Genomic DNA, 14,793 nt, shown 5'->3' on the forward strand with positions numbered 1-14,793 from the left:
GGGGGGGGGGACGCATTGGGGACCCCCCGAGCGGCACCGGAGCCTCGGGGTGAGGGGTCAATCCGGATTCTAACCCCCTTCTCTTTATCAAAGACAAAGCGCTGGAGATCGCGGCGCAAACGAAGCGAAACCGCGGCTGCTTTGCGCTCCGCTTGGCGTTCAGGCGGACGGACCAAACCGAGCCGCTCGGCCCAAAGGGGGATCAAAAACGGGGGGGATTTGGGGCTTTTTAAACCACAGCGAGGCCCAAACGGACCCAACAGGCGGGCGCAAATATTTGCCTTATTTTGAGGTTTTTAGAGGGGTTTGTGCTTTGAAAATGGGGCGTGCAAGAGCATCGTTGAATGAGCGCGACCTCGGGAAGGAGCCGGAGCCGCCCGTGACGTTCGGGCTCGAGACGCCGAAGCCGGACCCACCTTCGGCCCCGATGGACACGAGCTTGACGCCCTTGCTGGCGATGAAATCCAGCGCCTTGTTCACGTTGTTGATCTTGTGCACGCGCATTTTGCCCCGCTCGGGCTTGGGCAATCGCTCCCCTGCGAAGGAGACACCGGGGGGGTCGCGTTTTAGGGTTAAAAGGGGAAAAAAGAGCGAGGATGGGGATAAAAAACATGAAAAAGGCAAAATGTAGCTGTTGGTAGCGATAGGAGCTCGTTTTGGGGAGAAATGAGCTGAAAACGGAGCCCCAGCGTTGTCACCGTCACTGTGTGTCTGTGCCGGGTGTTGGTATCAATAGGAGCTCATTTTGGGGAGAAATCAGCTGAAAACGGAGCCTGAGTGCTGTCAACATCACTGTGTGTCTGTGCTGGGTGTTGGTACGAATAGAACCTCGTTTTGGGGAGAAATCAGCCAAAACCGGAGCCCAAGCACCGTCACTGTTGCTGTGTGTCTGTGCTGGGTGTTGGTATCAATAGGAGCTCATTTTGGGGAGAAATCAGCTGAAAACGGAGCCTGAGCACCGTCACCGTCGCTGTGTGTCTGTGCCGGGTGTTGGCACCGATAGGAGCTCGTTTTGGGGAGAAATCAGCTGAAAACAGAGCCCAAGTGCCGTCACCATCACTGTGTGTCTGTGCCGGGTGTTGGCACCAATAGGAGCTCGTTTTGGGGAGAAATCAGCTGAAAACAGAGCCCAAGTGCCGTCACCATCACTGTGTGTCTGTGCCGGGTGTTGGTACCAATAGGAGCTCGTTTTGGGGAGAAATCAGCCAAAACCGGAGCCCAAGCACCGTCACTGTTGCTGTGTGTCTGTGCCGGGTGTTGATACCAATAGGAGCTCGTTTTGGGGAGAAATCAGCTGAAAACGGAGCCTGAGCACCGTCACCATTGCTGATTGTCTGTGCCGGGTCTTGGTACCGATAGGAGCTCATTTTGGGGAGAAATCAGCTGAAAACGGAGCCTGAGCACCGTCACCATCGCTGTGTGTCTGTGCCGGGTGTTGGCACCAATAGGACCTCGTTTTGGGAAGAAATCAGCCAAAACCGGAGCCCAAGCACCGTCACTGTTGCTGTGTGTCTGTGCTGGGTGTTGGTATCAATAGGAGCTCATTTTGGGGAGAAATGAACTGAAAACGGAGCCCAAGCGCTGTCACTGTCACTGTGTGTCTGTGCTGGGTGTTGGCACCCATAGGAGCTCGTTTTGGGGTGAAATGAGCTGAAAACGGAGCCCGAGCGCTGTCACCATCACTGTGTGTCTGTGTCAGGTGTTGGTACCAATAGGAGCTCATTTTGGGGAGAAATCAGCTGAAAACGGGGCCTGAGCACCGTCACCGTTGCTGTGTGTCTGTGCCGGGTGTTGGCACCCATAGGAGCTCATTTTGGGGAGAAATCAGCTGAAAACAGAACCTGAGCGCCGTCACCATCACTGTGTGTCTGTGCCGGGTGTTGGTACCAATAGGAGCTCATTTTGGGGAGAAATCAGCTGAAAACGGAGCCTGAGCACCGTCACCATTGCTGATTGTCTGTGCTGGGTGTTGGTACCAATAGGAGCTCGTTTTGGGGAGATATCAGCTGAAAACGGAGCCCGAGCACCGTCACTGTATCTGTCTGTCTGTGTCAGGTGTTGGTACCCATAGGAGCTCGTTTTGGGGAGAAATCAGCTGAAAACGGAGCCTGATGACTGTCACTGTCACTGTGTGTCTGTGCCGGGTGTTGGTACCGATAGGAGCTCATTTTGGGGAGAAATCAGCTGAAAACAGAGCCCGAGCGCTGTCACCGTTGCTGTGTGTCTGTGCCGGGTGTTGGCACCGATAGAAGCTCGTTTTGGGGAGAAATGAGCTGAAAATGGAGCCTGACGACTGTGACTGTCACTGTGTGTCTGTGCCGGGTGTTGGCAGCGATAGGAGCTCATTTTGGGGAGGAAACAGCCCAAAATATCACTTTATAAAGGTACTTGGGGAGCGGGACTGACCTGAGATGACCTCGAGGAGCAGCATGAGCTTGAGCCCGTCGCGGAAATCCTCGTCGATGTTCTCGATCTGCGTGCCCGCCTTGCGCAGGTGCGAGTTGCACCACGCCGTGAACGTCTGCGGGCGACAGCGCGTCAGAAAAGCACGTTCCGCCCCATTTTCCACCGCCCCCCCCCCCCCCGCACCGGCCCGGTGTAAATATTTGCCAGCGAAGCTCAAGACGTCAACGAGCAAACGGAGCAAATTCCAGAGGAATCCAGCCCCGGGAACGGCGCTGCTGGCTTAAGCCGGGCTTGGTTAAACCCGGCCCAGGCTGGGAAGTCCCGGGTATGGGGGCATCTGGCACCAAAGCTGCTTTTAGGGCAGGATTTAGGTAAAATAAACCCCATGGATGCAGACGTGCTGCCCGGCAGAGTGAGACGTGTAAACCGGCTGTCGGTATCAACAGGAGCTCGTTTTGGGGAGAAATCAGCTGAAAACGGAGCCCAAGCGTTGTCACCGTCGCTGTGTGTCTGTGCCGGGTGTTGGTGCCAACAGGAGCTCGTTTTGGGGAGAAATCAGCTGAAAACGGAGCCCGAGCGCTGTCACCATCACTGTGTGTCTGTGTCAGGTGTTGGTACCGATAGGAGCTCGTTTTGGGGAGAAATCAGCTGAAAACGGAGCCCAAGAGCCGTCACCATCACTGTGTGTCTGTGCCGGGTGTTGGCACCAACAGGAGCTCGTTTTGGGGTGAAATGAGCTGAAAACGGAGCCCAAGCGCTGTCACCATCACTGTGTGTCTGTGCCGGGTGTTGGTACCAACAGGAGCTCATTTTGGGGTGAAATCAGCTGAAAAAGGAGCCCAAGCGCCGTCACCATCACTGTGTGTCTGTGCCGGGTGTTGGCACCAACAGGAGCTCGTTTTGGGGTGAAATCAGCTGAAAACGGAGCCCAAGCGTTGTCACCATCACTGTGTGTCTGTGCCGGGTGTTGGTACCAACAGGAGCTCGTTTTGGGGAGAAATCAGCTGAAAACGGAGCCCGAGCGCCGTCACCATCACTGTGTGTCTGTACCAGGTGTTGGTACCCATAGGAGCTCGTTTTGGGGTGAAATCAGCTGAAAACGGAGCCCGAGCGCCATCACCATCACTGTGTGTCTGTGCCGGGTGTTGGTACCAACAGGAGCTCGTTTTGGGGAGAAATCAGCTGAAAACGGAGCCCGAGCGCTGTCACCATCACTGTGTGTCTGTGCCGGGTGTTGGCACCAACAGGAGCTCGTTTTGGGGTGAAATGAGCTGAAAACGGAGCCTGAGCGCCGTCACCATCACTGTGTGTCTGTGCCGGGTGTTGGTACCAACAGGAGCTCGTTTTGGGGAGAAATCAGCCAAAACCGGAGCCCGAGCGCTGTCACCATCACTGTGTGTCTGTGCCGGGTGTTGGTACCAACAGGAGCTCGTTTTGGGGTGAAATCAGCTGAAAACGGAGCCCAAGCGCTGTCACCATCACTGTGTGTCTGTGCCGGGTGTTGGTACCAACAGGAGCTCGTTTTGGGGAGAAATCAGCTGAAAACGGAGCCCGAGCGCCGTCACCATCACTGTGTGTCTGTACCAGGTGTTGGTACCCATAGGAGCTCGTTTTGGGGTGAAATCAGCTGAAAACGGAGCCCGAGCGCCATCACCATCACTGTGTGTCTGTGCCGGGTGTTGGTACCAACAGGAGCTCGTTTTGGGGAGAAATCAGCTGAAAACGGAGCCCGAGCGCTGTCACCATCACTGTGTGTCTGTGCCGGGTGTTGGCACCAACAGGAGCTCGTTTTGGGGTGAAATGAGCTGAAAACGGAGCCTGAGCGCCGTCACCATCACTGTGTGTCTGTGCCGGGTGTTGGTACCAACAGGAGCTCGTTTTGGGGAGAAATCAGCCAAAACCGGAGCCCGAGCGCTGTCACCATCACTGTGTGTCTGTGCCGGGTGTTGGTACCGATAGGAGCTCATTTTGGGGTGAAATCAGATGAAAACGGAGCCTGAGCACTGTCACTGTCGCTGTGTGTCTGTACCAGGTGTTGGTACCAACAGGAGCTCATTTTGGGGTGAAATCAGCTGAAAATGGAGCCTGAGCGCTGTCACCATCACTGTGTGTCTGTGCCGGGTGTTGGTACCAACAGCAGCTCGTTTTGGGGTGAAATCAGCTGAAAACAGAGCCTGAGCACCGTCACCGTTGCTGATTGTCTGTGCCGGGTGTTGGTATCAATAGGAGCTCGTTTTGGGGAGAAATGAGCTGAAAATTGGCCTTGAGTGCTGTCACCGTCACTGTGTCTCTGTACTGGGTGTTGGTACCAACAGGAGGTCGTTTTGGGGAGAAATCAGCCAAAAACGGAGCCCAAGCGCTGTCACCATCACTGTGTGTCTGTGCCGGGTGTTGGTACCAACAGGAGCTCGTTTTGGGGTGAAATCAGCTGAAAACGGAGCCCGAGCGCCGTCACCATCCCCGTGTGTCCTCTTGACGTCGGGAGCGACCCGGCTCCGGTTTAGGGGGACGCCACCCCATTAAAACCCAGCCTAACCCCCCCCAAACCCCGGCCTTGCTTCCCAACACCTCCAAACAGCCGCGGGGAGCAACAAAAACCCATCGAGCTCCCCCAAAACTCCCCCAAAACGGCGTTTCTGCTCAAAATGCTGCATTTCCCCCCCACGACCCCGACGCGTGGGATCAAAGCGCCGCCGGCGTTTCCTTCCCGCGGAAGCGCAGATCAAACCAGCGCTTTCCAGGCATTGTGTGCGCGGCGCCTTTTGGGGGGGGGGACACCCCAAAACCCCCCCGGGACGGCGAAACCATTTCCAACCACTTTTGCCCAAAAACTCAAGGAAAAACGCACCCGGCAAAACGCGCTTTGGTGCTTTTCCCTCCCCAAATTCGGGCGTTTTGGGGGTGTAAATATAGCGATTTAACCCCAAATCGGGTTTTAACGGCGGCACCGGGAGGGATCCTGTTGGATTTGGGGTGTTTTCCTTCCTTTTAAGGCAAATTTAGGCTTTAGCCCCAAACCTGCCCGGAATCCTCGTTGCTTTTTGGGCTCGCTTTGTGGATTTTAGGTTAAAACCACGTTAGCGCCGCTAACGAGCGGCTCGTTAGGGCTCCAAATTACGGCCTCCGGGATCCCCGAGGGACACGGGTGGTAATTAACGGGATTAATTATCAAACCGCTTGGTGGTTGGGGGCGGGGGGGGGGAAGGAATGTGTAAAAATGGGGGGAAATGAGGGGTTTGCTCCATCCGCGTTGCCTCGTTAGTCGGGGCCTCGTTAAGTGGCCCCGTGGATTCTCCTCATTCCTTGCCCTTATTTGGCCCTGGGTTTGGGGAGAAAACGGCTAAATCGGGAGCGGGCAAAGAGCAGCGACGTCTGCGCCCGATCCCGAGGGGGTTTTGGGGTGAAAAGGGGGGAAAACGGCTCAATCGGGAGCGGAATGAGCAGCGACGTCTGCGCCCGATCCCGAGGGGGTTTTGGGGTGAAAAGGGGGGAAAACGGCTCAATCGGGAGCGGAATGAGCAGCGACGTCTGCGCCCGATCCCGAGGGGGTTTTGGGGTGAAAAGAGGGGAAAACGGCTCAATTGAGAGCGGAATGAGCAGCGACATCTGCGCCCGATCCCGAGGGGGTTTTGGGGTGAAAAGAGGGGAAAACGGCTCAATTGAGAGCGGAATGAGCAGCGACGTCTGCGCCCGATCCCGAGGGGGTTTTGGGGTGAAAAGGGGGGAAAACGGCTCAATTGAGAGCGGAATGAGCAGCGACGTCTGCGCCCGATCCCAAGGGGGTTTTGGGGTGAAAAGGGGGGAAAACGGCTCAATTGGGAGCGGGCAAAGAGCAGCGACGTCTGCGCCCGTTCCCGAGGGGGTTTTGGGGTGAAAAGAGGGGAAAACGGCTCAATTGGGAGAGGGCAAAGAGCAGCGACGTCTGCGCCCGATCCCGAGGGGGTTTTGGGGTGAAAAAAGGGGAAAATGGCTAAATTGAGAGCGGGCAAAGAGCAGCGACGTCTGCGCCCGATCCCGAGGGGGTTTTGGGGTGAAAAGGGGGGAAAACGGCTCAATTGAGAGTGGAATGAGCAGCGACGTCTGCGCCCGTTCCCGAGGGGGTTTTGGGGTGAAAAGAGGGGAAAACGGCTCAATTGAGAGCGGAATGAGCAGCGACGTCTGCGCCCGATCCCGAGGGGGTTTTGGGGTGAAAAGGGGGGAAAACGGCTCAATTGAGAGCGGAATGAGCAGCGACGTCTGCGCCCGATCCCGAGGGGGTTTTGGGGTGAAAAGGGGGGAAAACGGCTCAATTGAGAGCGGAATGAGCAGCGACGTCTGCGCCCGATCCCGAGGGGGTTTTGGGGTGAAAAGGGGGGAAAACGGCTAAATTGAGAGCGGAATGAGCAGCGACGTCTGCGCCCGTTCCCGAGGGGGTTTTGGGGTGAAAAGGGGGGAAAACGGCCCATCCCGCGGGGCGGGGAGCGGCTCCGGGCGATACGGGCGCAGGTGAGTCAGGCCACACCCCGAGAAAGCATTTGGCGCCTCCAATTATTCCCCATTTATGGACAATTAACGAGCGGGTAAACGAACCCGCCGAGCTGGGATCGAGAAGTCGGGATTACGGAGGCGGATTAGGCCTAAAACCCACTCGGGACGCGCGAAAACGGGTTTAAAACGCGGGTTTAAAACACACCCGGCGCCGGCACCTCGGTGTTTTATCCCGACGCGGGTAATTAGCGCCCAGGTTCGTTACGGCCCTCGGGGCCGCCGGATCCTCGCCGAGTTCTTTCCCAAGCGTGGCTATTTAAGGCGGCGATTTTGCCTTTTTCCGGGTTGTTTTTGGCAGCGGGGCGGCAGGAAGGACGCCGTGCCCCCGCGGCTCCGGCCGCATAACTGGCATTCCAGAGCAGCAGCCCCACGCGGGGCCTCGGATCCGCGGATCCACGGGGGACGCGCCGGCAGCTTCGCCACGACGGGAAGTTGCTCTGGAAATGTTAATTAACGCCAAAACCGGTCGTTCCGCGGCCGTTTCCAACGCGTCCTCCGCGGGTCGGGGCTCGTTGGGAGGCTCGTCGTGGTGTTTTCGGGGCGGCCGAACCCCCAGGTTCATGGAGTTGTTGGTGCTGGAGGAGGAGGCGAAGTCACCGGAGAAAGGGAGGACGGAGCCGGGAGACGCTTCAATTAACGAGGCGTGTTAACGAGGCGGCGGCCGGGGGGGTCCCGACCGCACCACCAGTTCAAATGTGGAGCCCATTCCCCATATGGGGCTGAAACCGGAGCCCCCGGCCCCACCAAGGGACCCCGAAACTCCTTAAAACCGCCGGCAGAACCAAAACGGCGCGTCCTGCCCCCAAAATTGCGCCGTGCTTGGAAATCAGAGGTGGGTCGACCTGGGCCGCGGGGGCTCTGCCCTTCGGCCCCCGCCGCAACCGCCGCTAATGAAGGTAATTAACGGCGAGCGGCCGCGCCGGGACGCTCCGCAATGATTAACCCGGGGGGTCGGGTGTTGGCGGGAGGTGCCGGGTGCGGCGCGGGGACGTCGCCCCGCGTTGTCACTTGTCCCCGGCGCCCTTCGCCCTGCCCCACCCCCCCGCCCTTTTCCTCCTCCCATGTTTCCCCGTTCCTGGCCCGGGGAGCGGATCCCGACGTTTTGGCGCCGTCTGGTCCCACATCCGTAAAGAGGGGAATGGGGGGGTTCTCAAAGCTCTGCAGCCCCCCCCCCGGCACAGGAGCATCTCCCCACAGGGCTGGGGTGGCCGTGTCAGCCCCCCAAGTCCTGCCCAGACCCCCAAGGCCTTCCCCAGCCACCCAAGCCCACCCAGTGTCCCCAAGGCGCCCCCAGCCCCAGGACCCCAGTGACCCCTTGGGGTGTCTCCCCCCAGCACCCCCATTTCCTACCATGGGGTTCTGCAGACCCCCCCAAGTTCTAAACACCGAGGGGTCCCCATGGAACCCTTCTGGTTCTAAACACTGAGGGGTCCCCACAGAACCCCCCAAGTTCTAAACACCGAGGGGTCCCCACAGACCCCCCCAAGTTCTAAACACCGAGGGGTCCCCATGGAACCCTTCTGGTTCTAAACACCGAGGGGTCCCCACAGACCCCCCCCAGGCTCCAAACACTGAGGGGTCCCCACAGACCCCCCCAAGTTCTAAACACTCAGGGGTCCCCACAGACCCCCCCAGGTTCTAAACACCGAGGGGTCCCCATGGAACCCTTCTGGTTCTAAACACTGAGGGGTCCCCACAGACCCCCCCAAGTTCTAAACACTCAGGGGTCCCCACAGACCCCCCCAGGTTCTAAACACCGAGGGGTCCCCATGGAACCCTTCTGGTTCTAAACACTGAGGGGTCCCCACAGACCCCCCCAAGTTCTAAACACCGAGGGGTCCCCACAGACCCCCCCAGGTTCTAAACACCGAGGGGTCCCCACAGACCCCCCCCAAGTTCTAAACACCGAGGGGTCCCCACAGACCCCCCCAAGTTCTAAACACCGAGGGGTCCCCATGGAACCCTTCTGGTTCTAAACACTGACGGGTCCCCACAGACCCCCCAAGTTCTAAACACTGAGGGGTCCCCACAAACCCCCCCAGGCTCTAAACACTGAGGGGTCTCCACAGACCCCCCCAAGTTCTAAACACTGAGGGGTCCCCACAGACCCCCCCAGGCTCTAAACACTGAGGGGTCCCCACAGACCCCCCCAGGCTCTAAACACCGAGGGGTCCCCACAGACCCCCCCAAGTTCTAAACACTGAGGGGTCCCCACAGACCCCCCAAGTTCTAAACACTGAGGGGTCCCCACAGACCCCCCCCAGATTCCCCACAGACACCCCCTCTAAGTTCTAAACACTTAGGCCCCGTCAGGCCCCACAAGCCCCCCCCGCCCGGGCGCTGCCGCCTCAGGGGTCCCCCCAGGCCGCCCCCAGGGCCTGAAGGCTCAGAGGTCCCGCCAGGCCCCGCCGCCTCAGGACCCCCGTCCCCGGGCCCACCTTGCGCTGCTGCTTCTCCCAGGCGGGGTCGAGCAGGAGGTCGCGGTCCCAGTCGTCCTCCTGGGCCATGTAGTCGCCGTTGTGGCCGGGCCCGTTCCCGCCATAGGGGTAGGGCTGCCCGGCGCTGTGATAATCCACCATGGCGCCGCGACCGCGATCGCTCCGCTGCTGCCGCCGCCCCGCGCCGCCGCCCGCGCCCCCGCACTGCGCAGGCGCCCGCCGCCACGCCCGGGCACGCCCGCCGCGCCCCGCCCACCGTCATTAGACACGCCTCCCCTCATCGCCCCGCCCTCCGACGGCGGCCACGCCCATCGCGCTCTCATCGCCCCCCCCCACCGCCGTCAGACACGCCCCCGCGATCTCACTGCCACGCCCCCGACATGCCTCCATTGCTCTGCGAGCCCCGCCCACCACCGTCGGTCACGCCCCCGCTCTCTGCGCGCATGCGCCTTGTCTGAGCATCTTTAATAGTGAACGTGCCTGGCGCGGTCACGCCCCCTGTTTAATATTCATGGATTCTCCCACGTGACGCTACTAACTCCACCCATTTCCCGGTGTATTAATAAATAGGAGCTGGGCGTGGCCACATATAAATGGGCGTGGCTGTCACGAAGGGGGCGTGGCCTCCATAAGGAGACACAAGCTGCCCCTTGGAGGAATGTGCTGCACCCCACCCCACAGTGTCCCCCAGACCCAAGAGTGGCCAAACCGCATGTGGGGGTGAAGGGTCACCCCCAGATCCCCCCACAAAGCTCTAAGGACCCCCCCCAAAGTGCTCCCCCCACCCCATCCCCAAACTCTGGGGACACCCCTGCCCCCCCAAATAACAACAGCACTGTGGAGGCTTCTCCTTTACTGGCAAAGCCTGGAGTTAAAAGGGGGGGGGGGACGATAAAACACGGGATCAGAGGGACGAGGCCATGATGGTGGAGACACCTGCAGGAGAAGGAGGAGGGTGAGGGGGGGTTTTGGGGGGCTCCATGGGGCCGGGGGGGCTCCCAGCCCCCCAATACCCACTGTCGAAGTCGATCTTCTCCACGATGTTCTTGGGCTTGATGCTCTCCTCCTGGTTGCAGATGAAGATGCGCCCGGGCTCCGGCTCCGTCCACCCGTATTTGCTCATCCAGACCTTCAGCTGAGCCTCTGGGCAGGACGGGGGGCAAAAGGGGGGGGGGGTTCAGCCCCCATCCCACCCCCCGACCCCTCCCCAAAACCCTCCTGCTCCCCCTGGCTTACCCGAGAGGTCCCCCAACATCTCGGCCAGCAGCCAGCGGTCGATGTGCTGGTAGGTGATTCCCACCACGTGGCAGATGACTGCGGAACGAGACCCCCCCCATCAGCTGCTGCACCCCCCAGGGGCCCCCAAACTCCCCACAGCCCCCCAAACTCCCCACAGCCCCCCAAACTCCCCACAGCCCCCCCTCACATTTCCTCACGGAGTCCTCGAAGCCGGTGATCCCGTCCAGCAGCTCCATGTTCTCATCCAGAGCTTGCTGCGGGGGAGAAGGGGGGGTCGTTAACACCCCCCAGCGGGTGGATAACGAGGGCTGGGGAGCCCCCCCCGATGCTGCCCAGGTTTGGGGTGCCCCCCCCCGGGCAGGACTCACCCAGAAGGACTGGAAGTGGCAGGTCTCCAACAGCTCCCCCAAATACAAGATCTGCCTGATGGGTCTTTCCTCCTGCTGAGGGGGGGGGGTCAAGGGAAACATGCAGAGAGGACCCCCCCCACACTGCTCCCCAAAACCAGCCCCCCCAAGCCCCTAAATCTGGGTCTCCAAGCCAACAGGTAGATGATGAGGGGTCAAAGCTGCCATGTGTCGCCCCACCAGGGAGGGGGAGAGGGGGCTTGGGGTGGTCAGGGGTTGGGGGGGGGTCCCCAAAATCCCTCCCGGCCCCCCCCAGCGTGGGGCGGATACGTGGGCCTGGTCGATCATGCACTTGCAGAGGGTGAAGTCGGTGTGCGGGAGGTTGGTCAGAGCCTTGAGCAGGATCTGCGCCGTGACCGTGGTCTGGAAAAACGCCGGGTTGAACTGGTACCTGCGGGGGGACACGGGACGGTGGGGGGTGAGGGGACGTCAAGGGTGGGGGGGACAGCGTGGGGGGGTGAGGAGACATCGGGGAGCAGGGGGACAGAGGGGACATCAGGCATGGGGGGACAGAGGGGACGGTGTGGAGGTAAGGGGACATCAAGGATGGGGGGGACATCGGGGGGGGACATCGGGGGGGGACATCGGGGGGGGACATCGGGGGGGGACATCGGGGGGGGACATCGGGGGGGGACATCGGGGGGGGACATCGGGGATGGGGGACATCGGGGATGGGGGGACATCGGGGATGGGGGGACATCGGGGATGGGGGGACATCGGGGATGGGGGGGGGGGACGGAGGGGGGGTGAGGTGACAGCAGGGTGGGGGACAGAGGGGACGGTGCGGGGGTAAGGGGACATCGGGGATGGGGGGGACAGAGGGGACAGTGCGGGGGTGAGGGGACATCGAGGGTGGGGGGGGGGGACAGTGGGGGGGTGAGGGGACATCGGGGATGGGGGGGGACAGAGGGGACATCGGAGATGGGGGGGGGACAGAGGGGACATCGGAGATGGGGGGGGGACAGAGGGGACATCGGAGATGGGGGGGGGACAGAGGGGGACATCGGAGATGGGGGGGGGACAGAGGGGACATCGGAGATGGGGGGGGGACAGAGGGGACATCGGAGATGGGGGGGGACATTGGACCTCGGGGAATGGGGGGGACATGCAGGACCTCAGACACGGGGGGGACAGAGGGGACATCAGGGAAAAGGGGGACAGAGGGGACCTCAGGGACAGCGCAGGTGGACCTTGCTGGGGGGGGGGGACACAGAGGGGACCTTGGGGACAGCAGGGGGGTGGGGACAGAGGGAGGGGACCTCGGGGAGGGGGGACACAGGGGGACTTCGGGGACTGGGCGGGGCGGGGGGACACAGAGGGGACGTTGAAGGGGACGGGGGGACAAGCGGGACATTGGGCAAGGCCGGGGGGCATCGCCCCCCCCCAAGCGGCGCTCACAGCTTCAGCACGGCCAGGTTGGCCTCCAGGTCGTACGCGTTCTCCTTGGCCTGCGTCTCCACGTAGCGCTCCAGCGTGGCCAAGTTCTCGGGGTTGTACCTGGGGGGGACCCCGTTACCGGTCTGGGACCAACACCGAGCCCCCCCACCCCGGCCCCACACCCGCGAAACACCGAGGGGTCCCCACAGACCCCCCCAGGCTCCAAACACTGAGGGGTCCCCACAGACCCCCCCAAGTTCTAAACACTGAGGGGTCCCCACAGACCCCCCCAAGTTCTAAACACTGAGGGGTCCCCACAGACCCCCCAAGTTCTAAACACTGAGGGGTCCCCACAGACCCCCCCAAGTTCTAAACACTGAGGGGTCCCCACAGACCCCCCCAGGCTCCAAACACTCAGGGGTCCCCACAGACCCCCCCAAGCTCCAAACACTCAGGGGTCCCCACAGACCCCCCCAAGTTCTAAACACTGAGGGGTCCCCACAGACCCCCCCCAGGCTCTAAACACTCAGGGGTCCCCACAGACCCCCCAAGTTCTAAACACTGAGGGGTCCCCACAGACCCCCCCAGGTTCTAAACACTGAGGGGTCCCCACAGACCCCCCCAAGCTCCAAACACTCAGGGGTCCCCACAGACCCCCCCAAGTTCTAAACACTGAGGGGTCCCCACAGACCCCCCCCAGGCTCTAAACACTCAGGGGTCCCCACAGACCCCCCAAGTTCTAAACACTGAGGGGTCCCCACAGACCCCCCCAAGTTCTAAACACCGAGGGGTCCCCACAGACCCCCCCCAAGTTCCCCACAGCCCCCCCTCAGGCTCTAAACACTGAGGGGTCCCCACAGACCCCCCCCCAGGCTCCAAACACTGAGGGGTCCCCATAGACCCCCCCAAGTTCTAAACACTGAGGGGTCCCCACAGAGTCCCCCAAGTTCTAAACACTGAGGGGTCCCCACAGACCCCCCCAAGTTCTAAACACTGAGGGGTCTCCACAGACCCCCCCCAAGTTCTAAACACTGAGGGGTCTCCACAGACCCCCCCAAGTTCTAAACACCGAGGGGTCCCCACAGACCCCCCCAAGTTCTAAACACCGAGGGGTCCCCACAGACCCCCCCAGGCTCTAAACACCGAGGGGTCCCCACAGACCCCCCCAGGGGCTCTAAACACCGAGGGGTCCCCACAGACCCCCCCAGGCTCTAAACACCGAGGGGTCCACACAGACCCCCCCAAGTTCTAAACACCGAGGGGTCCCCACAGACCCCCCCCCAGGCTCCAAACACTGAGGGGTGCCCACAGACCCCCCAGGTTCTAAACACTCAGGGGTCCCCACAGACCCCCCCAAGTTCTAAACACTGAGGGGTCCCCACAGACCCCCCAAGTTCTAAACACCGACGGGTCCCCACAGACCCCCCCAGGTTCTAAACACTGAGGGGTCCCCACAGACCCCCCCAAGTTCTAAACACTGAGGGGTCCCCACAGACCCCCCAAGTTCTAAACACCGACGGGTCCCCACAGACCCCCCAAGTTCTAAACACCGAGGGGTCCCCACAGACCCCCCAAGTTCTAAACACTGAGGGGTCCCCACAGACCCCCCCAAGTTCTAAACACTGAGGGGTCCCCACAGACCCCCCAAGTTCTAAACACCGACGGGTCCCCACAGACCCCCCCAGGTTCTAAACACCGAGGGGTCCCCACAGACCCCGCTCCGTGCGGCCCCCACGCTGGCACCGCTGCCCCCCGAGGCCCCAGCGCCGCCCCCGCCGCTGTTCCCGTTCCCCCGGCGCCCCCCCCACCGCCCCGGCCGCTGTTCCCGTTCCCCCGGCGCCCCCCCCACCGCCCCGGCCGCTGTTCCCGCCCCCCCCGGCGCCCCCCCCGCCGCTACCGGTCGATGCCCCGCAGCAGTTTCCCCACGTTCGCCCGCATCTGCTCGAACAGCGCCATGACTCGCGGAGACGCCGGAAGAGAAGGAGGGACGGGGGCGGGCTCCGGCGGCCGCGGCAACTTCCGCTTCCGCCTTGGGCGCTCGCCCGGCATGACGGGACGGTGGAGGACTCGAGGCGGGGAGTGAAGGAACGGCGCGGAGGCGGGTTATACCCTATACCCCTTGGCCCCGCCCATATGAGCGGGCCGCGCCCATATAGTGAAGCCACGCCCACAGCGGGCGGCCACGCCCAGATGTTGAGGCCACGCCCGCGGAGCGCGGTCACGCCTACGCGGCCATTTAGTGGCCCAGTTGCGGTTCGCGCCAAACTGGGGCGAACTGGGAGAACTGGGGTCGCCGTTAGTCCGAGCCCCAACCAAACTGCAGGGGGAGGCAGCTGGACGGACTGGGGGTGAAAAGGGACACACTGGACGGACTGGGACAAACTGGGAGTGAAAGAGGG

General features: G+C 61.6%; 2 protein-coding genes across 2 annotated transcripts in view; both read right to left on the reverse strand.

Moving 5' to 3' along the window:
* The window catches only part of ACTN4 (actinin alpha 4), a 28,569-nt gene extending 18,975 nt beyond the window's left edge, over window positions 1-9,594 (reverse strand). Inside the window, 3 exon segments of the mRNA XM_065044234.1 lie at window positions 417-536; window positions 2,407-2,521; window positions 9,372-9,594. Of these exon segments, the coding sequence (XP_064900306.1) occupies window positions 417-536; window positions 2,407-2,521; window positions 9,372-9,512 (376 nt within the window). The 5' untranslated portion in view covers window positions 9,513-9,594.
* Window positions 9,595-10,209: 615 nt separating this feature from the next.
* Window positions 10,210-14,484, reverse strand: EIF3K (eukaryotic translation initiation factor 3 subunit K). Its single transcript, XM_065044243.1, has 8 exons — window positions 14,292-14,484; window positions 12,416-12,514; window positions 11,288-11,408; window positions 10,979-11,053; window positions 10,798-10,864; window positions 10,608-10,685; window positions 10,389-10,514; window positions 10,210-10,307 (listed from the first exon to the last, which is right to left on the reverse strand). Exons 1-8 carry the CDS (start codon window positions 14,441-14,443, stop codon window positions 10,276-10,278), a joined length of 750 nt encoding a protein of 249 aa, XP_064900315.1. The 5' UTR covers window positions 14,444-14,484; the 3' UTR covers window positions 10,210-10,275.
* Between the last annotated feature and the right edge of the window lie 309 nt (window positions 14,485-14,793).

Source organism: Columba livia, chromosome 34 (assembly GCF_036013475.1).
Source record: "Columba livia isolate bColLiv1 breed racing homer chromosome 34, bColLiv1.pat.W.v2, whole genome shotgun sequence".
NCBI lineage: Eukaryota > Metazoa > Chordata > Aves > Columbiformes > Columbidae > Columba > Columba livia.

Bases quoted from the DNA above. Each gene is read 5' to 3' on its own strand.
- EIF3K (XM_065044243.1), bottom strand. From the start codon at position 14,443: ATGCCGGGCGAGCGCCCAAGGCGGAAGCGGAAGTTGCCGCGGCCGCCG. The intron at 10,515-10,607 runs GTAAGCCAGGGG...CGTCCTGCCCAG, and splicing joins GATGTTGGGGGACCTCTCGG to AGGCTCAGCTGAAGGTCTGG. The intron at 10,308-10,388 runs GTGGGTATTGGG...CTTCTCCTGCAG, and splicing joins GGAGAAGATCGACTTCGACA to GTGTCTCCACCATCATGGCC.